Here is a 24,954-nt window from a genome sequence, read left to right as displayed (position 1 = left end):
TTCATCCCAAGTTCAAAAGGATTGTTCAACCTACACAAGTCAACTGATAGCATCCACCACATTAACAAAAGAAAAGTCAAAAACCACACGATCATCTCAATAGATGCAGAAAAAGCTTTTGACAAAATCCAACATCCATTCATGATAAAGACTCTTACCAAAGTGGGTACAGAGGGAACATACCTCAACACAATCAAAGCCATTTATGACAAACCCACAGCCAATATAACACTCAATGGAGAAGAGCTGAGAGCCTTCCCACCAAAATCTGGAACACGACAAGGATGCCCACTCTCACCACTGCCATTCAACATAGTGCTGAAGTCCTGGCCACAGCAATGAGACAAACAAGAAATAAAAGGCATCCCAGCTGGAAGAGAAGAGGTGAAACGGTCACTCTATGCAGATGGCATGACACAGAGAGAGAAAACCCTAAAGACTCCACATAAAAACTACTCCATCTGATCAATGAATTCGGCCAAGTAGCAGGATACAAGATGAACATTCAGAAATCAGGTGCATTTCTGTATACCAACAATGAAATATTAGAAAAGGAATATAAAAATACAGTACCTTTTTAAATTGCACCCCCAAAAATTAAATATCCAGGAATAAACCTGACCAAGGAGGTGAAAGAATTATATGCTGAAAGCTATAAAACATTAATCAAGGAAATTAAAGAGGATTCAAAGAAATGGAAAGATATTCCATGCTCCTGGACTGGAAGAATTAATATCGTAAAAATGGCCATACCACCCAAAGCAATCTACAGATTCATCTAACGCAATCCCTATCGAACTACCCAGGACCGTTTTCACAGAACTAGAACAAACAATCCAAAAATGTACAGGGAACCACACAAGACCCAGAATGGCCAACGCAATCGTGAGGAGCAAACACCAAGCAGGAGGCGTCACCCTCCCAGACCTCAGGCACGATTACAAAGCCACAGTCATCGAGACAGCGTGGTCCCGGTACCAAAGCAGACAGACCGACCAAAGGAACAGAACAGAGAACCCGGTCACCTGCGGTCAGTTAATCTTTGACGAAGGCGGCCAGAACGTAAACTGGGAAAAAGACAGCCTTTTCAGCAAGTTGCTGGGAAACCTGGACAGCTGCGTGCAAATCAATGAAACTGGAACACGCCCTCACACCAGGCACAAAAATACACCCAAAACGGCTGAAAGACTTCAACGTGAGACGAGACACCATCCAACTCCTGGAAGAGAACACAGGCAGAACACTCTCTGACATCCGCCTTACGAGTGTTTTCTCAGGTCAGTCTCCCAAAGCAGCAGAAATAAGAGCAAAAATAAACCAGCGGGACCTAATCAAACGGACGAGCTTTTTGCACAGCAAAGGAAACCTTAAAAAAAAAAAAAAAAAAGACAACATGAAGCCAACTGCAACTCTCACTCAATTGGCAGCGGGAATGCAAAGAGGTACCAACACCCAGCTAACACTCTGGCAATTTCTTATAAAATTAAGCATACACTATATGGCCCAGCAACCTGACGCCTAGGGCGTTTCCCAAAAAGAAATGAAAATTTATGCTCCCACAGAAGCCTGCACATGAAAGTCTGAGCAGCTCTATTCTTAACTGCCAAAAGTGAGTAGAAACTGCCACGTCCTCAAGGAAGGACCAGATCAAGTGAGTGTGGCGCTCCACACACTGCCAAACCACTCAGCCAATCTAAAGGAACAAACGTTTCTTTTTCTTTTTTTGCCATTTCTAGGGCCAGGGGTCTAATCGGAGCCGTAGCTGCCGGCCTCCACCACAGCCACAGCAACGCCACATCTGAGCCACATCTGCGGCCTACACACCCCAGCTCACGGCAACACCAGGTTCTTAACCCACGGAACGAGGCCAGGATTCCAACCCTCAACCTCGTGGATACTAGTCGGATTCGTTTCCCTGCGCCACGACGGGAACTCCCAAACTTTTTTTATTTTTTTTTAAATGGCTGCACCCTCGGCACGTGGGAGTCTCCCGGCCAGGGGCTGAATCCAAGCCATCCGTGACCTACACCACGGCCTGGGCCATGCCAGATCCTTTGACCCACTGCACCGGGCCAGGCACTGAACCTGAGCCTCCACGGCAAGCTGACTGGCTTGCTGTAGTAGCAGCAGGTGTAGTCCTACCGCACTGCACACAGAGGGAACTCCAGAACAAACCAGTGACAGGCTGTATTTACTGAGAAGCCGGGCTCAAAACGCTACATACCCTGAACTCGCATGACACTCTGGAAAAACAGGACCATGAGGAACGGCCGCTACGCCAGAGGGCTGGTGGAGGCTGGGGCTGAAGGGCATTTGATTATGAGGGCAGTGCAAGACCACCTTTGGGGTGGGGGGCTCTGCTGTGTGTTGTGGCAGTTACACAACTCAGTGCATTTGTCGGAACTCACAAAAGTGCGCAGCAACGCGCCTTTTCCCGTGTGAAGACGTAAAAATGAAGTCAACATTCAAAATTATACGTAATCCTAGGAACCAGAGGTCTGGACAGACGTCGGGGAAATGGCTCTCTCCCTAAGGGTTGACAAGGACGCAAAGCGACAACTCAGACAGGCGACGCAAGACACTGAAAGCACGGATTCGAAATAAGGCCCCCAAAGGGTCCGACGACAAGGACTGGCGGTGGCCCCTTTCGCCTTGGACGGTGGCCCCTTTCACCCTGGGCGCTCAGCTCTCCTTGTAACTCAAGATTCCAAGTCTCAAAACGGCTGCCATGGGGTCAGGGTTCCATCACGACAGCGGCGAGCTGGGGGGCAGGGGGCAGGCGCGGCGACTCCCCCTCCTGAGCACGCGCCCGAGCCGCGATTAAGGCCACACACCACGACTCAATCCTCAGGAGAACTCGAAAGCGGAGCACCGCACACTCCTCAAAATGGTCGCGCTGGGAGCTCCTGTGGTGGCGCAATGGTTAACGACTCCGACTAGCCTCCACGAGGATACGGGTTCCATCCCTGGCCCCGCTCACTGGGTTAAGGATCCGGTGGCGTGTAGGCTGCAGACGCGGCTCAGATCTGGCGGTGCTGTGGCTGTGGTGTAGGCGGGCAGCTACAGCTCCCATTCGACCCCTGGCCTGGGAACTTTCATATGCTGTGGGTTCAACCCTAAAAAGACAAAAAATAAAACATTCCAGGAGTTCCTACTGTGGTGCAGTAGATTAAGGATCTGATGTCTCTGCAGCAGCATAGGTTCAACCCCTGACCCTGGAACTTCCGTATGCTGCTGGTGCAGCCAAAAAGATAAAAATGACAAAGTAAAAGAGCACTCCAGCATGACCCCGCTTTTGCGCAAAGAAAAACCATCAACCTACAAATCCGCTAGCTTCTTCTCTTCTGCATGGACGGCTAATACACCGCAAAGCTCTCAGAACACAACGTTACACGTGTCTCCCGCGGCAACAGGACTACTCCTGACTTCCGCTTGTCAGCACCTTGCCTTTCCACGAGAAAGATCTGTCATTTTGAAATTATTTATTCAAAGATCCTTGACGAGAGATAAACGGCATCTCCTGGCGCTGAGAGACCCAGGAGGAGAACGGCCTCCTGCTCAGAAACCCGACGCGAGACCAGCCGCGGTGCTCGAAGGCCCAGAGGTGTGGCCCACGGGGACGTGCTCCGACTGCCCCGCGGGAAGAAGAGCCGGTACCCACCTGTGTAGATGTCCGTGAAGCTGTGCAGGGCCAGACACTGGGGATTCAGACACATCTTCACCTGGGCGGTCACCACCTGCAGCCAGCTGGCCGTCAGCAGCCAGCACTCCTGGGGCCCGGCCAGGGAGCTAGTACCGAACACCAACCGAGAACAGGAGGGAAGTCAACTTCTTGGGGCAGGTCCTGGGCTCAGGGCTCAGTGGCAACGTCCTCGAGACGGTCAGGGCAGCAGGTGGGGGCGGGGGGCGGAGGGGGGGGCGCTGGAGCTTCCCCTGCCAGGATTTTCTAGCTGGCTGGTCCCACGGGGCTGGGATCTGGTCTAGGGAGTCGGCCCTGACGTTACGCTAACTCTGAGCTCAGTGCCCAATGTAAAGAGACCCAATGAGCTCCCAAGCCCAGGCATTACGCAGCAAGTGCAGAGCTAAATTAAACCTCAAGGTGGTGACGGTGACTCTTGGGCATTGCCAACAGAGAGAATGGATGATCGGCAACTACCGTCACGAAATTTACTTTTGGCCAAGAGAGAAGAAACGGGACCCGAAGCAAAGCAGAGACGCATATCGGCCAAGGCCGCAACCTTGACAGTTCTGGAAGAAAGGGCGACAGGCCGAGGAGGAGGAGGGGGGGGGGGCGGCAGGGAGGGGCGAGCCCGGAGGGCGCTTACTCTGGTCCGCCCTTGAACAACGGGCTGCTACAGAGAAGGCACTGCGTGGACGGAGACTCGTAGTAGGTGGACCAAGAGGTCTGCTCGATGGTGACCGCCTCCTCGCTCACGCTGGACAGGACGAGTCGAGAGCTGTTGAGCTCGTGAATCAAGGCGAAGACCTCAGCCAGCTCAGCCTCGTTCTCCGGAATCTGCAGGACCCTGCGCAGCAGCTGCAGGGTGGACTGACGCTGGACCTCCCTCTGGGCTGCACTCAGGGGCTCTGTGGCCCTCAGCACGTCTGGGAGCGGGGAGCTCGCCTCCTGGAAGAAGTGGATAGATCACCAACCCCCCGGCCAAGAGGGCCAGCCTCGGGCTCAAGCCACGAGGCTGTGAGCGGCAGAAGGATGAGCCCACGACCGAGAGGTGAGGGACCCAGGCTCCCAAGCAGCTCAGCTGACACCGGCGCCGTCTCCCCCCTGGCGCTCAGCTTCTCCACCAGGAAGATGAGAGGGTTACACACCTCCCGGGAAGGGTTTCAAGGGTCAGCTCCCACCCACCCAACAGGTGTGGGGTTTGGAGGACGGAGACCAGGGATACGCCACGGAACCCACGCACACGCGTGCCCCAAGGCGACGGGCTCCATCTTTCTGAGCGCAACCTCCTCGCCCATGAAAGAAGGACCAAAATGCCAACGATCACCTCTCAGCGATGCTGTAACCAAGAGCACCAGCAAAGCACGCGGCGCAGACCGCGAATGGCACCGCGAGGCATCAACGGGACCTGGCCCGCCTCGACCGCCGGTCTTTGACACCGGGGACCTCTTGCGTCAGCGGTCTCCAGGAGACAGGGTCTGAAGCGCCCACCGAAACGGGGCCTTCCCAGGAGGGTGCCTTTGCAGCGAGGTTGCTCTCGGACCCCTCATGCAAGTGTAGCGTGAATGGCCCCCTCCTCCGAACCCCCGAGGCCACAGCTTTACGGCGAATCTCACTGTTTTGGCTGCTAAGTCACACCAGCCCTTCCCCTGCTCATCTCCTGATTCCCAATCCTCACTAAGAGGGCACACACACAAAATTCTTTTTTTCCCCCTTTTTCTTTTCTTATTAGGACGGCACCCGCGGCATTTGAAGTTCCCAGGCTAGGGTGGAATCGCAGCCGCAGCTGCCGGCCTAGGCCAGATCCGGGCCATGACCTAGGGCTTGCAGCGGAAGCTTGCGGCAACGCCAGATCCTTCACCGCCTTCAGCAAGGCCAGGTATCAAGCCTGCATCCTTTTGAACCCTCGTTGGGTTCTTAACCCACTGAGCCGCAACAGGAACTCCAAAAGATTCTAATTCATCTTTGCTGGACATGTTCTTTTTTTGCCTTTTCTAGGGCCGCTCCCACGGCACAGGCAGGTTCCCAGGCTAGGCGTCTAATTGGAGCTGTAGCCACCAACCCACACCACAGCCACAGCAACTCTGAATCCAAGCCGCATCTGCGACCTACACCACAGCTCACAGCAACGGCGGATCCTTAACCCACTGAGCAAGGGCAGGGATCGAACCTGCAACCTCATGGTTCCTGGCCAGATTCGTTAACCACTGCGCCACGACAGACAGGAACTCCTTCTGGCCATGTTCTAATCGTTTAATAAAATCTTATTAACCGAACACCGAAGGCACGCTGGTCTCACTGTAACGGCTCAGTTACTCATCTCTCCCCGGATGGACGGTGAGCTCCTAGCAAAAAGAGGCCAGGTCCTGTTCGTCTCTGTCCCCAAAAGCCTGACCTCCGGAGCGCGCACGGAACGAAAGGACGCGTGGATGGCAACTGACCCCAGAAGGAGCTGCCCTCGGAGGCCGTGTGCCACCAGTCGTGCTGCTGAACGCGGGCTGGAGCACGCGCTGGCAGGCCTGCTACCCTGGGCTCTGAACCACAGGCGCGAGGACAGGCGCGAAGGCCCCTCCCGCCCAGCAGCGCCACGGCCTCTGTCGCTGGGGCCAGAGAGACGGCGCGGGCGGTCCCCGGGTCTCCAAGCAGCGTTTCACCTTCTGGAAAGCAGTGATTCTCTACGAGTCTCTGAAACAGGGAACCGGAAGGCGAGGGAGTGTCTGAAGACGGGGTCACAGGGGAGGCAGCGGACACTGAGCCAACATCAGGAGAGCACGAGGAAGAGTGGGATTCGAAACCGCTCGGCACAGGGGCCCTCGAGGGCTCCGTGCGCCTTGCAGAGCCGACCCTCAGCAGCCCAGCTCTCCAGCCCGCCAGCCGCTCTCCCACACAGGCCGCGGCGACGGCGACCGAGACCGCGAAGCAGAGGAAGGCGGGGTCGGAGCACAGCCACTACACGGCCCTCAGGCAGCCCTGAGGCCAACGGCCCATCGCACGCAAGCGCCAGCGTCCCCGTGGGCAAAGCAGACCCGCCTGCCTGGCACGTGATGCTGGGGGAGGCCGGGGGTGTTGGCTGGGGCTGTGGGAAGCGCGGCACCTCCGCCGCAGGGAGACACCAAAAGGAGAGCTCGCTGCTGGCAGCGCACGGCACGGACCATAGCGCGGGCACTGCCAGGGCCCACCGGCGCCTCGGAGCCCAAGCCCGAGTCTCCGCTACGGCCTACGGCCCTGAGAATCCAAGGCCCAGGTCTAAGCCGCGTGCCTGCCTTGTCTCACGGGCGGGCCGGGCAGCTTGAACCTAGGCGAGGGACGATGGGCCGTGCGGGCCCACACGCAGCCCACCTCCCAATTCCTGCCTCCGTGTTTCTGCGCAAGGCCCCCTCCTCTCCACCCCGCATGATGACCTCGGGGCTCCTCCCGGCCCCAGGACAGGCTTCGCACAGACACCTTCCCCGATGTGGCCCCCAAACCTCTGAGGGCTCCTTCCACCCCCGCCACCGCCCGCCTGCACGGCTCCTCCACCCCAGCGGGATCCCGACCCCGCCAGCCCCCGCTTCTCAGAAAGCGGCGTCCCTGCATGGTGAGGATCCGGAGCAGCCGAGCTCCGGGGTGGACCCCGACCCGTCCCGCGCACCGCCTGCCTCCGGAGCAGCCGAGAGCGCGCCCTCTTCCCACCCACACCCGGGTCCCTCTGCCTGTGCCCTCAGGGGCTCCACCCTGGCGTTCCCTGAGAAAGACTCGGTGGAGGGGAGGTTCCCGTCGTGGCTCCGTGGCTAATGAATCTGACGAGGAACCATGAGGTTGCAGGTTCGGTCCCTGCCCTCGCTCAGCGGGTTAAGGATCCGGCGTTGCCGTGAGCTGTGGTGTAGGTCGCAGACGCGGCTCAGATCCCACATTGCTGTGGCTCTGGCGTAGGCCGGCGGCTGCAGCTCCGATTCGACCCCTAGCCTGGGAACCTCCGTATGCCGCAAGAGCGGCCCTAGAAAAGGCAAAAAGACAAAAAAAAAAAAAAAGAAAGAAAGACTCGGTGGAAATGCAGAGGACCTCTGCAAAGGCCCCTCGTTCCTGGTCCTAATAAACAAACAGCAGCAACAAGCCCGAAGGAGCCAAGTGGAATGTGTTTTACTACCCAAACAGGTTGGTCCCGCCTCGGGGAGCAGGTCTGCCAAGATTGCCAGGAGCACAGCTCTGTGCCCAGAGCCGAGCACCCTGAGAGGAACCTGGAGGCAGCGGGCTCACCCACAAAACCCTGGGGCTGGCGCCCTCCCTCCACCAGGTCCTCCGTCGGCCTCGGGGCTCCAAGGACTCAGCCCACCTGCCCGTGTCTCCTTCAGAAGCCTCTTTAAGGCCCCGGGTGGCTGTCTTCTTGGAGGGAGGAAATGAATTCTTGGTTCCCTGAGCTAGAAGGTTCTGCGAGATGGAGCTACCTGGTCAATCCCTCACCTTAGCAAAAAGGAGGCCGAAAAAGGGGAGGGACCTGCCCAGGTTCAGACCCTCTCACCCGGTTCCAGCTCCAGCACAAATGACTGCGGTGCACTGAGAAACCCTTTCAATTCTCCTAAAGCGGGTCGGCTCTCGGGGCCCAACCCCAGGCTTGGGGGGGTGTGTGGGGAAGGAACTCACGAGAACCTTGGTGGTTTTCTCACTCCGGTCTTTGGCAAGGTTAAAACCACAGCTGGGACAAATCCGAGGTTTATGTCGGTTGGTGTAGACATAGCTGCACGAGGGGTTCTTGCACTTTCCCCGGCCTCTCGATGTCGCCAGGCCCAAATCCTAAAAGAGCAAGGCCCCAGTTCGATTCTGCAGGTCAGTTTACACCTGGGCAGGGCCAGGATCAGGACGACCCGCTGCTGGTAAGACAGAGAAGAGAGTGGCAACTGCAAGACAAAACTGAGATTAACTCTCAAGGAGCCCTGAACAAGGCATTTTTTTCTGTAGTTACCCCCTTCCAGTCTTAACGCAGCCTCAAGAATTTTGACAAGCCCTTCCCTACCTGTGAAACGAGCGAACTGAATCTCAAGGGTCAGAAATTCTAAGGTCTTCAGAGCCCAGGCACTCGGCAGAGTGAGACACAGCTCTATGCTAACAGACAGGGGCCAGAGCCCCGGGAAACTGACCGCGTCCAGCTCCACCTAAAGGGCCACCTAAACGGACTGCGGAAGCACAAAGCTCTGGCACCCGGGCTCCCGTGACAAGCTGCCACCTCATCAGCCACGGGAAGGGTCCCGGGCAGTTCCCGCCAGATGCGATCCCTCGCGGCTCCGCCAGCCACAGGGAGAAGGTGGTGAAGGGACGGAGGCACCAGGAGGCAGTGCCTGGGTCCCTGGCAAGGCAGCCCGAGCAGCCGACCAGGCGGCGAGATTGGGCCAGACAAGGCACAGACTCGCCACACAGGGCCGGCCTGCTCCCACCGAAGCCCCCGCTCGGGGCAGGGCGCAGAGCCGGCGCGCCACGGCCTCTGTGTTCTCAAAACTCGAGATGCTTCCTCCAAATGTGTGTATGTCCGCAGCTCTGCCAGAGAGCTGCCCTGAGGGACCTGGCTGGGTGGCCCCTGAAGATCAAGAGAACGAGAGGGACCGAGCGGGAAGAGCCCCCCGTGCCGTCAGAGCAGCACAGCTTTACGGATGGTGCAAACTGGAAACCAGAGGAGGAGAGGGCCCTGCCCAGGCCAGACGGCCGCCAGCAGAGCCAGCAGCGCTTCCGGCCGAGGTCTCCGCTCACCTCGCGTTTACTCCCCTGCTCCGGGCCGCTCACCCGGCCGAGGGGCGCCCCCGCCTCACACGCTCGTTTCCGGGGATGTTAACGTGTGAGGGCAGGAGTCCCAGCGGGAGGAGGGAGGCCGCTGCAGGACACACCAGGCCAAACAAAGCAAACCGCTTCTCCGACCCCTGAAGACACGCGTGCTGCATGAGACGCTGCTTCCGAGAGCACACACGCATGTGTCAAACCGAGCTGTGGAACACATTTCTGAGGCTCAGCGGTCCCGAGGCCTCGCACAGGTGAAGCTGGACTGGCTTCTCACCCCAACCACTTTCAAGGGACATACGCTGGTCTGACCCACACTCCACAGCCGTCGCCTGGCAGAGACGACACACCTGCGGCCAGTTCGCCAGGAGCTACCGTCTGCACCCCGACGGGCTCCCGGGCCTCGGCGACCCACCCCCGAGCCTCTGCCCAGCCCAAGGACCGCTCCCCACCCGCCTGAGACTGGCGCTCACCCTCCCGCGCGAGAGCCCAGCCCTCCGGGAGCGCCCGCCTCCGGGCGGCACTCACCAGCGTGACGGCGCAGCTGTACTTGTAGGGAGGAAAGGCGTCGGGCTTGACCTCGACGACCTCCACCCGAGGCGTCCTGCTGGCCAGGCCATTTGTGAGCTGCGGATCAAAACGAGTGCTTCAGCGCCTCAGAGCTGCAAACTCCTGAGGGCCCGCGTGCTACAGCAGCCTGAGCCAACGGCTGCCTAGGCACCTGCAGAGCTGTGCCCCCAAGGAGCCCCCAGGATGCTGGTCAGCAGCGACCACCCCACCAAAGGCGAGCGTCGCTCTCACGTGCGGGGGTTGCCACGCGCATCTGCACAGCTCGCACACTGCAGTGTCAGAAATACGAACAATCAGGCGTTCCCGTCGTGGCTCAGGGGTGAACGAATCTGACTGGCATCCATGAGAACACAGGTTCCATCCCTGGCCTTGCTCAGTGGGTTCAGGATCCAGCACTGCTGTGAGCTGTGGTGTAGGTGACACACATGGCTCAGATCCCGCGTGGCTGCGGCTGCGGCTGCGGCGGAGGCCGGCAGCTAAAGCTCTGATCGGACCCCTAGCCTGGGAACCTCCATGCGCCCCGAGTGCAGCCCTAAAAAAAAGAAACACTAAAAATCAGATTTACAACTACTATCAAGTGAAAAAAACACATAAAAGCTCTATGCCCAAACACGCAGCTGAATAATCCTGCAAAGAAGACTGAAAGTTTAGTGACATTTTATTCACTAAAATATCACAGGGTGAGGCGAAGTGGATTGTTTTTCATTTTTACCACTATCTATAAAATCATTCAATGTTCTCCACGGAATATAAAAGAAAGCATCCTAAATTCACAGGATTCTGGAACTGGGAGTTTGAACTGATTTTCAGGATGTAAGATTTCATGTGGAGTTCCCCTGTGGTGCAGCAGGTTCAGGATCTGGCATCGTCCCGGCAGCAGCTTGGGTTGCTGCTGTGGCATGGCTTCAATCCCTGGCCTGGGGAACTTCTGAAAGTCACGGGTGTGGCCAAAAAAAAAGGATTTCATGTAATTTACCTTGTTTAGGACTAGCAAAAGGGCTGATTTTTTTTAAAGAAATATCCAACGTTGAAGCAAACTCCAGAGAAGCCTGGGAATTGACCCACGTCAAGGGGCTCTAAGGGCGGGACATCTAGGAAGTAGCTGAGGCGAACTAGATTCGCTACCCCGAGGTCACACAGGCACCCAGAGCTGGCACCGCTGGGGGAAACAGATCAGCCTTTAAACTAGACGCTGGCTGAGGCTCCCGCTGAGGCCGACGGACAGCTATCAAATGGAAGCCGTCACCCGGCCGAGAGCCCTGGGGTACAGCAGACTCCGGCCCCTGTTCCAACAGGGGTACATCTCAGGGTTTTCAGTTTCCTACTGAGCAGCCCTAAAATTAATTTAATGAGCTGAAACACCAGCATTCTGGAAAAAGACATAGAAAAATGACTGCATATAGCTTAAGGGCACAGCTTCAGTAAACTTTTTTTTAAAAAAAACTGTCTGGCTGTCCCCACAGCACACGCAAGTTCCAAGGCCAGAGACTGAGCCGGAGCCGCGGCGGTGACGACGCCGTGTGGCTATGCAGCAGGCCACCACGGGAACTGCGTATCAAGCTTTTACCGTGTAGACGTATGCACGTTTACCGGGCTATGCTGCAGACACTTGTTTGTTACTCATGGTCATGGTCAGAAAAACGCCAATTTGGGGAGCTTTGATCGTAACTATTTCAGCCACATACGGCAAAAGAACTAAAAAAAAAACTAGGAATAAACGGGGTTGAACATACGCAGTTCTGGCACGTGGGAAATCTTTAACAGCTCGAATATGAAAGGGAATGAATCGTCCTACTTAAAACCAGCACTTGGAGAAAGCCATGCTTTTAGGTTTTAAAAATTACACTTAAAAAATAAAGACATAAAGTTCACAGACTATCACAAAAACCCCTTCCGGATTACAATCTGAACGTCACCAATATACCATTTTTCATGACAGAATTTAGGAACGGTGTCTTTCTGTGCGCGGTAGATCAGTAATAAATATTTTCTGAATAAAAAATAAACACACACAAACGCAGGAAAAGTACCTGAAGGCTAAACGAGCACAGAGACGGCCAGTAAGAGCAATTTCTGGGCAGCAGGACCACAAGAGACTGCCTTTTTTTCTGCTTTTACCTGAACTGTCTACAACCGCCGTGCAATCATTCCTTTTAAACGGAGGCTAGAGAGGTGACAACTAAATGCAGGACCCAACCCTAGACTGGGTCTTGTGCTCAAGGAGAAAGTGTATGAAGGACCTGATTGGCTAAAACTGAAAAAACTCCAACACAGATGACAAAATACCAACGTTTCGGGAAGACAGCGTCTCCGAGGAAATACACACTGAGGCTTTTAAAGAGTGAAAGGTCCTATTACCCTTAAATTATGTATATATGTTTTTCTTTTTCTTTGGTCTTTTTTTGTTCTTCTTTAGGGCCACACCCAAGGCACATGGAGGTTCCCAGGCTAGGGGTCGAATCGGAGCTGGAGCCGCCGGCCTCCACCACAGCTCACAGCACCGCCGGATCCTTCACCCACGGAGCGAGACCAGGGACCGAACCCGCAACCTCATGGTCCCTCCTCGTCGGCTTCGTTTCCCTCGACGCCCTTCCGTTATGTGTATTTTAACACACACCGCCCCCCCCCCCCCCGGAGGAAGCAAGGAGCTAAACAGTAAGGTAGGCAACCAGGTCAAGAGAGCACAGGGCTCTTGAGGCTGTTTTCATGCTTTCAACTTTGTTCTACATTATTTCTAAATAAAAAATTCTTAAACACGCATTCACTTTTACAACAAGAAAAGAAGTTAATTACGAAACGGGTGACTCATTCATGCCAATCCCCCTCCCAGAGCCCTGGCCTCTGCCAGGCCCCCCAGACCGCGCCCTCCGGGACCGGGTCTTACCTGCGCCTCACCAGCGCCCGATGGCTGTTGGACGGGCTGGCCCAGCTGCTTCAGCGTGCTTGGCTTCAGGCCACAGGTCCTCACAGAGGGAGCCTTCTCTGAGACAACCCGGAGCCAAACGGGTGCCGTGAGGGCACATCCCAAGTCTCTCGACCCCACTCCCCGGCCCCAGACAGCCCCCGGTCCCGGGCTGGGCCTGGACCTTACCACTCGGGGGAAAGGCCTGCCTGGCCCTGGGCAGGCCCGCGCCACCGCCTCGGCCCACGTGCGCTGGGGCTGGAAGAATCGCTCTCGTGGGCCTCGCCGCAGCCAGTAACGAGGGCTTGCCCCGTGCTCTGCCCTTGAACTCCGGGCCTCTGGGCACCGGGGTGAGCAGGTCAACCCTGGAAAAACAAGAAGCAAACACCCTCCTAGAAACTGCACAGCAAGAGGCAGGAGAGCACCTGAGCAGGAGAGCAGGGCCGGGCGCACTGTCAGCCTCCAGACAGCGACTCAACCATCAAGCGGCCGGGTCACCCAGGCAAGTTTCTCGTTGTCAAGTGGGACGGTCATCGCCGTGCTTCTCGGGCCATTACGAAGACAATCCAGGGCCCAAGTGGGGACGGCAAGAGCTCCCGGAGTTAGAACACCGGCTCTGCCCTGATCGGCTCGGGCTCGCGCAGTCCCGAGGGCAGCTGCAAGCCTGGACAGCGGGGCCCCGCGCTTCTGAGGCGGGGGCTGTGACGACGCCCCGCCGCCCCGCCTCGGGCCTGCAGCGCGGCCGGCGGCCTCGGCCCGCACGTGCTCACGGGCTTCCCTGCCCAAAACCACGTGCAGAGCTGCGGTCTCTAAGGCCGCAGAAGCCTCCCGAAGGATACTGCTCAATTTGAAAAGGCGAGATGTCAAAGAACCCACGTCATGCTGCCACCTGTGGAAAGGCAGCTGGAGAGAACACGCACGCACGCACACCCACGCACGCGCGCGCACACAGCTGAGCCGGAACAGCATCCGCCAGGGGCGCTGACGGCTGCGCACCCGAAAGCCCGCACACGGCTTCTCGGCCTGCCCTCCGCACCCGGCCACCCGCTGCTGGGCGGTCTGGCTCCGCGGTGTGTGTCACTGAAAACCAGCCACGTGCCGGCGGACCCACACAGCTCCAATCTGTGTTCGGGCCAGCGCCAACTCCGTGTGTGCACACACACATTTGCTCGCATCCGCTCAAAATCAGCGCCAGATACCCAGGGATTTGGGAATCCTGCCTGGGAAACGGGAATGACGCGCTGAAGGACGCGACAGAAAGGAGGTATTTTTTGTCTTTTTACAGCCACGCTCACAACATACGGAAGTTCCCAGGGGGCGAATCAGAGCTACAGCTGCTGGCCTATGTCACGGCCACAGCCACGCCGGATCCAAGCCGCATCTGCGACCTACACGGCAGCTCACGGCAACACTCGCTCCTTCACCCACGGAGCGAGAGCTGGGATCAGACCAGAACCTTCATGGATACTAGCTGGGTTCTTAACCTGCAGACCCACAAGGAGGACTCGCAAGAGATTTTTTTCAGTATATGTTCCTCTCGCCTTTCGAATCTGAACGGAATGAATATACTTTCTATTCAACAAAAAAGATTTTTTCTTTTTAGGGCCACACCTGCGGCATACAGAAGTTCCCAGGCTAGGGGTCGAAGTGGAACTGCAGCTGCCAGCCTACACCACAGCCACAGCAATGCCAGATCCAAGCCGGGTTTGTTGCTACTTGGGTTCTTTACTGCTTAGCCACAACAGGAACTCCTCAACAGTAAAAAAATCTTAAATCATATTAATAATATAAATCAGAATTTCCACGGTTGTCACTACTAACACTTTGGGCCAAATAATTCCGTTACAGGAGTGTTCGGTGGCATCCCCGGCCTCTACCCACCAGATGCCAGCAGCACCCCCCACCCCCGCAGCTTTATCAACCCCAACGCCTCCATGCATTGCCACCACGTCCCCTGGGGCAAAGCTGCTCGCTTTTGAGGTACCGCTAATATAAAGAAAGGCCTTCAATGATAAGACCGAAGAGCCCTATGGGAAGGGTTACGTGGAGGATTCTATTAAGGCTTTTTTGGCTTTTTTTGCTTTTGAGGGCCGCACCCACAGCACACGGAGGTTCCCAGGCTACGGCTGAATTGGAGCCACAGCTGCCGGCCTCCGCCACAGCCACAGCCACAGCCACGCCAGACCTGAGCCGCATCTGCCACCCACACCACAGCTCGCAGCCATGCCGGATCCATGAGCCACTGAGCGAGGCCAGGGACTGAACTCGCATCCTCGTGGACACCAGTCGGGTTGTTTCCGCTGCGCCACGACGGGAACTCCCAGTTTGAGGAGGAGGAACAGCCCAGCCTGCCAGACCGCCACCTCCCGGCAAGGCACTGGGCTGGGCGCTTTGCACGCAACCTCTTCCAGGCTGTGCAGTCGGGCACTGAGGGCAAGACTTTGTACCAACAGCCACGTCAGGACGTCTCCGAGTGGAGGAGGGGTCCGGCAGGGACCGTGCTCAGGCCCCGCCAGAAGCCTGGAGGGAGGCAGCACCCGAGCTGCGTGCTCGGCCAGCAGGGAGGGCATCGGCCTCCGCGAGGCCTTAATGAGGCTTCTCCCTCCAAGTCCAGGATGCAGGCCCGGACCCTGGGTTTGGAGCACGCCCGCAGCCCGCACCAGCGACGCGCAGACAACCACCTCTGGGAGACCCGCGGGCAGAGGCGTCCGAGGACCTGGCCAGCAGGGCGCGGGACGAAAGGCAGTCCGGGCCTGGCAGCCTGGGCTTCCGTATCTCTGCACCGGACACCTCTGCGCGGACCCTGCTGCCGCACCCACGGGGGAATACGCGCTGAGGACAGGGACACGGCAGCCACAGGCCCCCGGTCTGCTGTTCCAACGCGACGCTGCAACACAAAGACACACGGGTTTACCCTGGAGGCCTCTTAGGAGCAGGGAGCGAAGTGGAGGTGCTGGTCCCCTCGGCTGGCGGCAGCACGTCTAGTCCAGGACTGTCCCTCTCCACTGTCCCCATGGAGACCTCGGGCTGCGCGCCACTCTTGACCACCGGCGTCTCAGAGACCGACGGCGCGTCCGTGACCAGGAGGCAGGCGTCCGCGAGGACGGGCGCCTCCCGTGCGCCCCGCTCACCCCCTTCCCTCGGAGGAGCGGCGCTCAGGAGCTGGCTCCCGGCCTCGGCGCTCTCCAGGGCCGCCGGGGAACAGCGCTGCTTGGGCGAGGTGCGCTCCGTGACCACAGGCTGTTGACTTCTTTTAACCACGGAGCCTTTAGAGGGGACGCCAGAAGCCAAGTCCACCTTGACCTTGGACGGCTTTTCCTAGAAGAAACAGGAACACCCCTTAGGTGTGCGGCACGTCCCAGCTGACGCCGCCCCCAGAGAGGAAGCTTCGAGGCCGAGAGAGGCCGCCTCAGGAGCCCCGGCGTCGGTCTCCAGGCCCCTTTCACCAGAGGACTCAGTGCCCACGTGGGGATAAAGCCACCTGCCTAGGAAGGGCCGCCTTGGCGTTTTCTCTTTCCGTTTCGGCAAACAAATGCTGGTGCTCTTTACCTGGATTTTTGATTGTCTAGAAAGAGGCTGACACGCGGCCACATGGGGCCCCCGAGTCCCACACTGCTTATCTGGGTGGCGCCCTTCTCACGAGTGGCCGCAGTCTCACAGGGACCAACCCCAGCGGGAACACGCTCTTGTTCCACGCTCCTTCCGGGGAGCCCCCCAGGTCAGAGCTCGGCTGACGGACGTTCCGCGGACGCCGCACCGGGTCCTCCGCGCTCAGCCTGGTGGATCCCCTGCCAGAAAGTGCGCGCACTCCCCAACCCCGCGGCTGCCCTCAGGCTCGCCCTCCGACCACATTCTCCCCCAGGGCGTCTCCGGGACGGGCCCCACGCGTCCCTCCTTACGCGGGACCATGAAAGGCACGAGAAACCAACTGGGGACGAGGCGCACCAGCGGGGCGCCGCTGAGGCTCTGCTTCAGCCCAGCCGCGTACGGCCCCCAAGGCGAGCTTCCTCTGAGGCCCCACGGCCCATCACGCAGGAAGAGAGCTCTGCATCTGTCCACAGCAGCAAGACCGCCTTTCGGGCGGCCTGGCCCGTCGCGGAGAGCAAGATGTTTCGTGTTCCCCAGGCCCTCCTGGACCCTGAGAAACTCTTCCCATGTCAACAGCGGCTCCGGCCAAGAACCAACCTAGACAACCTGGAGACGCCTGCAAGGCGCACTCCGGGATTCCAACAGACAACCCCGGACCACGAGGACGAAATTTCAAGTGACCTGCAGCTTCCTGACCGCTGAAGAGGGAAGGAAGAGGGAGCAGAAAAACAGACAAATGACACGAAGCCCCAGGACGAGATCTTTGAGCAAAACCTTGCCCACGAAGAGGCTACAGACAAAAGTCCTTTTCAGGACGATTAGACAATTGAAGCAAAACACTCTAGGGTTTCCGGTCTTGGCGCAGTGGTTAACGAACCCGATGAACCGACGAGGACCCGTGAGGTTGCAGGTTCGATCCCTGGCCTTGTTCCAGGGGTTGAGGATCCCCCCCTTGCCGTGGCTGTGGTCTAGGCCAGCAGCTGTAGCTCTGATTCGACCCCTAGCCTGGGAATCTCCATATGCCATAGGCACGGCCCTAAAAAAGACAAAAAGACCAAAAAACCCCGCAAAAAACAAAAACCAGCACTCTAGCTGGTACGGCGCGTTTCCTCAACTCAGCCCTCCGTTTTCAGCTATCACTTCCCTTTCAAACTGGAGGCCAATCCACCCAGTGGCTCACACAGAGGCCTCAAGCTCTGCTGTCAGAGAGCCCGCAGGACCCAGGCCGTGCGCTCAACAGCCTCCTGTACCATCTCCTGCCCCCTCCACTCACCAGGCGCTGTGCCCCGTGTTTCTGGGGCTCATTTTAGCCAGTCTGAGCCCCCGAACAACGTCAGAAAAGGTGAGTCACTTCCTGACTGGCAGGACGCATCTGGAGCTTTTAGAGACACTTATCCTCGTTCCCTCCAGCCTCAGATGCTGCAGCTGAACAGCGCGGGAGGCCCAGGAGGCGCGGCTCAGCGGGGGAGGGCCGCGCACCGGGTGCGGTGACCTTGGCACGTCGCTGCCCTCGCCAGCCTCGTTTCCCTCAGCTGGAAACAGGGGAGTTGGCCTCGCCGCCGAGCGGCCCCATCATCGCTGAAAGGCACAGGCCCCGTGCGGCCGTGTTATCCCCTCTCCCCACACTCGCGTGCTGTGCTTCCATGGGGCTTAGCGGCCACACTCACCTGCTCTTTACATGGTAATTCTTGCAAAAACCTTTGGGGAGAAGTTCTGACTCAGCAAGTCACGACTGGAGACAAGCAGAAAAGCAACAACTGTTCTCCTGTCACGAGGCTGACCTCAGAAAGAGCACGGCTGAAAGTTATTGCCCTCGAAGGGGGAAAAGACACACAACAAAAGAGGCGAGACGCCAAGCAGACAGAGAATCTGCGGGAGCCCAGGCCCCGCTCGGCTCGCCTCCGTCCCGCACACCAGGGAAGGAGGTCCCCGGACAGCGCCGCTGAGCGTCAGTGAGTGAGAAGCAAGGCCCGACCACCACCCGGTCCAATCCCCCTCCTGCGGCCGGGGACGCCCATGCGGGGAGAGTAACTAGGCTGGAATAAGCTGGACGGCTTCACGGCGGCCCACGAGAAACTCCGCACGGGCGCTCGGCACCTCCTGCCCCTTGGGGTGCTCGCACTGCCCGCAGGAACAGAGACAGCAGTGCCCTGCTGCCCACACAGGGGCCGTGGACCCCACTGGGGACTGTAGGTACAACCCCGAGGACAGGCCGTCCAGCTCCGGTTCACTGCAGCCGCCCCCCAGCGACTTCGACGAGGGAGGCGGCACTACCTCTGACCACCATCTACACGCAAGAGCCACTCCAACGGCCCGGCCCGGCCCGGCCCTCGGCGACAACGCTCGACACCTGGGAAGCAGGGTCTGCACCACGGGAACCGACTCCGGGCCGCCCCTGCCGCCCACCGAGGTTCCCAGGCCAGGGCTCGAATCGGAGTGTCCTCATGGATCCTGCCGCCGGCCTACACCACGGCCACAGCAACGCGGGATCCCTAACCCACCGAAGAAGGCCTGGGATCGAACCCGCATCCGCATGGATCCTAGTCAGGTTCGGTAACTGCTGCGCCACGATGGGAACTCCTAGAGCTGAATTCCTAATTATTAACTTACTCTGCCTCCAAAACTGGTGATATCCTCAGTGCCAGCACTCGGTCAGAGGGAAAAACGCTGCCTGGGCTCGTTCCTCAGAGACCTTCTGTGGAAACTGCCCCAGACCCGACAGGTACGCAGCTACTTAAGTCTCCACGCGAGTAAGTTTGGACCGCAAATTAAAAACATGACACAATCTTAGCCAAAGTTATTTTCACAAAAACAACAGCTTCTCTGTCCCTTGCGACCGACCCAAATTCCACTGATCTCTCTCTCCAGACCCTCTCCCCTGTAAAACCACCCCGACCACCCCAGTCCCTTTGTCCCTAAATAACTTAGAGGCTCACAGCAAACATGCAGCAAGTGCGTGGGATGGAGTCAGCGCCCAGCGGACGAGCGGGGACTGAGCCCACGTGCTGACCGGGCCGAGGCTCTAAGGCTCATTTGCTTACTGAATATCAGCTGCTTGCAAAGGCGGAGATCAAGGAGCCCCAGTGTGGTTTTTTGGGGGGCGGGGGGGAGCCGCACCCAGAGCATCCAGAAATTCCCAGGCCTGTGAATGAACCCTCACTACAGCTGTGACCAGGGCCACAGCCGTGACACCAACGCTGCACCCTTAACCCGCGAAGCCCCCAAGAGACTCCAACGACGCTCCGCCTGTCACAGGGGCCACAGGCGACTCAGCAAGGGTCTGGGACTTCGGAACGCGGTGAGCGCCGTGCCTGTGGGTGACCGAGCAGTCGGTGTGGAGGGAGGACGGGTGGCAGTTTAACCCTGACCGGAGGGGACACATCAACCCGGGGCAGTCGCTCTCGAGGAGCTCTGTAAAGGATGTTACTACTATTTTTTCTGTCTTTTTGTCTTCTTAGGGCCTCACATGGAGGTTCTCAGGCTAGGGGTCTAATCGGAACTGTAGCTGCCAGCCTACCCCACAGTCACGGCAACGCAGGATCCTTAACCTACTGAGCGAGGCCAGGGATCGAACCCACAACCTCATGGTTCCCAGTCGGATTCGTTCCCACTGCGCCACGACGGGAACTCCTGCAAAGGATATTTAATGGCACGATACGTTCAATGAAAAAAGGGAAGACACAGAACTTAGACACTCAGAGAAAGACTGCAAGGAAACACTCTGAGAAGGCAACTCTGGACGGCAGGAGGCTGTGGGTGACACTTCGCTTGCTCTTAAGTGACTGAGCAGCTGACTTACGTGGGCCCCCAGAAAACCTGATGCGCTCTGACCTAGTCACCTGGCCTCGGGCGGGGCCCCCAAAGCCGCGACGGCCCAGGGCCTTACCTTCGGGGTCCACTTTCCTCCGAGGAAGTTACCGCAGGCGGGGCACGTGGGTGGCTTGTGCCTGGTGACATAGGTAAAGGAGCAGCCTGGGCTGGTGCACGTCCCGTGGCCCCGTCGGGTGTATGTAGTGGTCTGTTAAAAAAGCAGGTCCGAATCAAACGGCCGTCTGTCCTCGCCCAGACCCTGACCGTCATTCCAAGCACAACGATCCCAGAAGGCCGGCCGCCTCCGGGAGCCCTGGCAGGTCGGAGCTGGAAAGGCCCCAAGGCCCGACCAGGGCACCTTGCACCAGCGGAGAGCGGGGGGCGGGGGAGAGCCAGCGGCCCCAGGCTTCAGCGAGGACCGCGGCGGCAATGCATCAGGCAAAACCCACCAACGCCTCGCGGGGCGCTCTCCTCACCGCCAGGAAGGAGCTACCCCCGCCGCTGACGCGCACAGGGGCTGCCCTCTCTGGGCCGGGAGGCAACCGGCTCAAGCACCGAGACCTGAACACAGAGGTTCTTCTGGGTCCCTCGCCCAAGAGCCCCTCCGCGCATCCCGCAGTGCTGGACACTGCGGACACCCTGCTTCGCTTCCATTCCTGTTGGCTACAAACCAGAAGCCAGGAGCGAGGGCTCAAAGACAGGCAGACAGACCTCGGTCGCTAAAACACACGAGCAGCAACTCCACACGAAGCCGGGTCCTTGGCCACGCCGGAGAATCGGATTATCTGCGTGCGAGAACATTCAGCCACTGCCTCGCACCACCTCCAGTGACCTCCCTCCGAACAGAGCGCGTGACACTTCTGTCCCAAAGGGAAACGAGCCGTGCTGCGTGTCTCGATTGACGCTGCCAAGGAAACGCCTCGCTGCCAGATTTGTTGCGTCGCTTGTGAACGGGCCCCAGCCGCTCATCCCAGCCTCACGAGCCCGGCCAGACAGCAAACCCCTCCCTTGGGAAGGCCACGCTGCCACGAGACTCCTGCTGGCCAGCACGCCCAAGGCGAAGGCAACCATGCCCACCAGGGTGGCAGCCGGGCACAGGTGAGTATGACGGGGTGGGACACCAACTCTGGGCACACTCAATGGCCTGGGGTCATGTCAGCTCCTGGGCCCCTGGTTTCCTCTTCTGTGAAAGCGCCTGCCCTTTCTGGTGAAGGGAGACAGCCCAAGGCGCAGTCTGTGAGAGACTGACTGGGGGCCACGCCACGGCAGGCGGAAGCTCCTGGGCCAGGGATCGAACCCGAGCCGCTGCAGGGACAACGCGAGATCCCTGGCCAGCCTCCCGCAGGGGACTCCTGTGAGAGCCTTGCTGATGTGCTACCAAGTATCCTATCTTGCCTTTTCTCGGACCGTGGCCCCACAAGGAATACTCCTTCTGAACACACACTCCCAGAAAGCAGAGCAAAGGTACGTCCATAAGTAAATTCCCACAAACACAGAATTATTCCTCAAGAGCAGCTTAAGAAAGGACTGGAGAAAATAATGCTAGCATTCAAGGCGGGTGGTGTCTTCCTAAGTATTTCTACAAGAGCGTGGCTAACACTTACTTAACCATTTTCACAAGAACATTAATTTCCAGAAGAGGAGAGGCTCAGAACCAATAATGAGCTCCCCGTAACCTTCTCACCCAAGAGTGTACCGTTCACCCCCAGCAGAGGCTTGGGAAGGTACTGCGACAAGGCAAAGACGCGCACCACTGATCCCAAAAGAAAATGACACAACCTCCAGGACAAAGCCAACAGCTCACAGGGCAATCAAGAAGATAAAACGGACTCACACCAAACACTCACCTGTTGCAAAAGAAAGTAGAAGTAAAGAAACAGGCCCACAAACAACCACAAGGAGTAAAATGACAGACTTAAACCAAAGCACACTAACAACCACATCCAACACGCGGGCCCACAGGCCGTAAGCACACGGCAGAGGGCACCGACGGGGCTGGCCTCTCGAGCCAAACGAACCTGCTGCCTCCCAAGAAAGGACGACAAAGCTACCGACAGGTAAAGGACGGAAAAGACAGACCCTGGTAACCCCACTACTCCAAAGAAAGCTTGAGAGCAGAGCTAAGCAGATTCGCAGGCACGAACACTCCAGAGATAAAGGGCACTTCATGACGAAGACGCGACCGAGCACCGGCAGCACAGAGTGACCCTGAACAACCCTCAACGTGTACGTGTTTACCAAGAGTCAAAGCACGTGACACCACAACAGAACGGCCACAGGAAAGAGAGAAATCGGCAACCACAGCTGGATGCTTCCTTCAACAACTGACAGAAAAGGCAAAGAGAAAAGCAGTGAGGGTAAAATCAGCCAGCAACACCGTCAACCCAACCTCACGCCCCACCCAACAGCAGAGCACGCGTTCCTCTCAAGTGGACATACAACATTTACCAAGACAATCCACGTTCTGGGCCCGAAAATAAGTCAGTCAATTTAAAAGATTCGGGTCTTATAAATCAAACCAGAAAGCAATTAACAGAGACATCTGGAAAATCCCAAATATTTAGGAAGTAACATACTTCTAATACCACACAAGCAAAATTCGCGGGTCAAGGAAGTAAGTTAGAAAGTATTTCGGAGTTCCCGTCACGGCACAGCGGAAACGAATCCGCCTGGGAACCATGAGGTTGCAGGTTCGACCCCTGGCCTTGCTCCGTGGGTTAAGGATCCGGTGTTGCCGGGAGCTGTGGTGTAGGTCGCAGACGTGGCTCGGATCTGGAGATGCTGTGATGGAGGCCGGCAGCAACAGCTCAGCAGGGACCCCCTAGCCTGGGAACCTCCATATGCCAGGGGTGCAGCCCTAAAAAGATAAAAAGACAAAAAAAAAAGTATCTGTGCACCCCAACGTTCATGGCAGCATTATTTACAACTGCCAAGACGTGGACACAACCTGTGCCCATCAATCGATTAATGGATAAAGATGAGGCACACACAAGCAGCTGAATACTACTTGGCCATAAAAGAGAAGGACACTGTGCCATTTGCAAAATATAGACTTGGAAGGTCGGATACGTGAAAGTAAGTTAGAAAGAGAAATGCTGTGTTGGCATCACTCACATGTGGCATCTAAGAAATACCACAGAGGAGCTCCCGTGGCGGCTCAGCAGTAACAAACCCGACGAGCATCCGTGACGACGTGGGTTTGATCACTGGCCTCACTCCGTGGGTTAAGGGTCCAGCATCCCACAAGCTGTGGTGTAGGTCGCAGACGTGGCTTGGATCCTGAGTTGCTACGGCTGTGGTGTAGGCCGGCAGCTGCAGCTCCCCCGATTCAGCCCCCCAGCCTGGGAACCTCCATGTGCTGTGGGTGCGGCCCTAAGACGAGGAAAGAAAGAAAGGAAGGCAGGCAGGAAACTAGAAAAGCACCAATTAACCCAGAGCATGCAGAGCAAAGATAAGGAAGATGAGGGCAGGACTTTCCGTGCGACTCAGCAGGCTAAAGACCCAGGCGATGTCACAGTGTGGCTCGGGTTTGATCCCCGGCCTGGGAACTTCCATGTGCCACCGACGTGGCCACAAAGAAAAAAAAATCAGGACAGAAAGGAGAGAAACAGAAACCAACAGAGGCTCTCTGAGAAGATCAGTAAAGTCAACCACCTCTAGCCAAGCGCATCAGGAAACAAAGCAGACAGGCCCCAACTGCCAGCACGAGGAACGAGGACGTGAAGTCTCTGCGGACTCTACGGGCACTGAAAGGACCGAGGTCTCTCGAAGCTGAAGCACAGAAGGACCACACGGCCCAACAGCTCCCCTCTTAGGTCTACACCCAGAGGCACTAAACGCAGGGACTCGAGCGGACACGTGCACACCTGCACACTCCTGGCAGCACTGCTCACAACGGCCAGAGCGAAACAAGCCACAAGTCCATCGATGTTTACGGACAGAGTCACGAAACGCAGTCGTCCGCGCAACGGGTCACTACTCCGCCACGAGTGGAAGAAAATTCTCCTGACTGCGCCACGCTAGACCTCTCTTTTTTCTTTTTCTTCACTTTCTCAGGGCCACAACTGTGGCCCACGGCGGTTTCCAGGCGAGGGGTGGAATCGGAGCTGAGTCACGGCTCACAGCACAGCCAGATCCCTCACCACTGAGCAAGGCCAGGGATCAAACCCACGTCCTCACGGACACGTGTCCGGTTTGTTACCACTGAGCCACGATGGGAACTCGAAGACTGATGAAGTTTGAGAACATTACCCTACGTGAAAAAGTCAGACCAAAAAGAGTATTTGCTTTGTACCTCTTACGAGGTACCTAGAAACCACAGATGCCACAAAAGTGGAAGGAATCACCAGGGCCGGGGCGGGGGGGTTACTATTTAACAGGTGTTGAGTTTCTGTTCGGAAAGATGACAAGTTCTCAAAATGGAGAAGGTGACGACCGCCCCACCCGGTGAACAGTGCACGGCAACGGACACTTAACAATTCCTGCAACGGTGCGACGGCGAGCAGAGCCATCTCTGGAGTGCCGGGACGCAGGCTCAAGCCCTAGGCCAGCACTTAGGCCAAAACTGCGGCTCAGATCTGATCCCTGGCCCAGGAACTGCCATATGCCACAGGAGCGGCCAAAAAAAAAGGAATAAAGAAAGGTTTTGAACAATTTTACGTCA

General features: G+C 57.5%; 1 protein-coding gene across 3 annotated transcripts in view; it reads right to left on the bottom strand.

Annotated features, from left to right (window-relative positions):
- The window catches only part of HMGXB3 (HMG-box containing 3), a 65,726-nt gene that overhangs the window by 28,196 nt on the left and 12,576 nt on the right, over positions 1 to 24,954 (bottom strand). For 2 of the 3 annotated variants that reach the window (XM_047779035.1, XM_047779037.1), the window contains exons 6-13: positions 20,368 to 20,499; positions 15,808 to 16,211; positions 13,083 to 13,258; positions 12,876 to 12,973; positions 9,950 to 10,048; positions 8,300 to 8,449; positions 4,326 to 4,627; positions 3,662 to 3,789 (exon numbers count right to left, since the gene is read on the bottom strand). In XM_047779035.1, the coding sequence (XP_047634991.1) occupies positions 3,662 to 3,789; positions 4,326 to 4,627; positions 8,300 to 8,449; positions 9,950 to 10,048; positions 12,876 to 12,973; positions 13,083 to 13,258; positions 15,808 to 16,211; positions 20,368 to 20,499 (1,489 nt within the window). The remainder of the gene's footprint in view (positions 1 to 3,661; positions 3,790 to 4,325; positions 4,628 to 8,299; positions 8,450 to 9,949; positions 10,049 to 12,875; positions 12,974 to 13,082; positions 13,259 to 15,807; positions 16,212 to 20,367; positions 20,500 to 24,954) is intronic. The other variant, XM_047779036.1, reaches the window with a different exon arrangement.

The sequence above is a fragment of the Phacochoerus africanus genome, chromosome 4 (genome assembly GCF_016906955.1).
Source record: "Phacochoerus africanus isolate WHEZ1 chromosome 4, ROS_Pafr_v1, whole genome shotgun sequence".
Taxonomy (NCBI): domain Eukaryota; kingdom Metazoa; phylum Chordata; class Mammalia; order Artiodactyla; family Suidae; genus Phacochoerus; species Phacochoerus africanus.
Note: the sequence above shows the minus strand (reverse complement) of the source record. Positions and strands in the feature narration are given on the sequence as shown.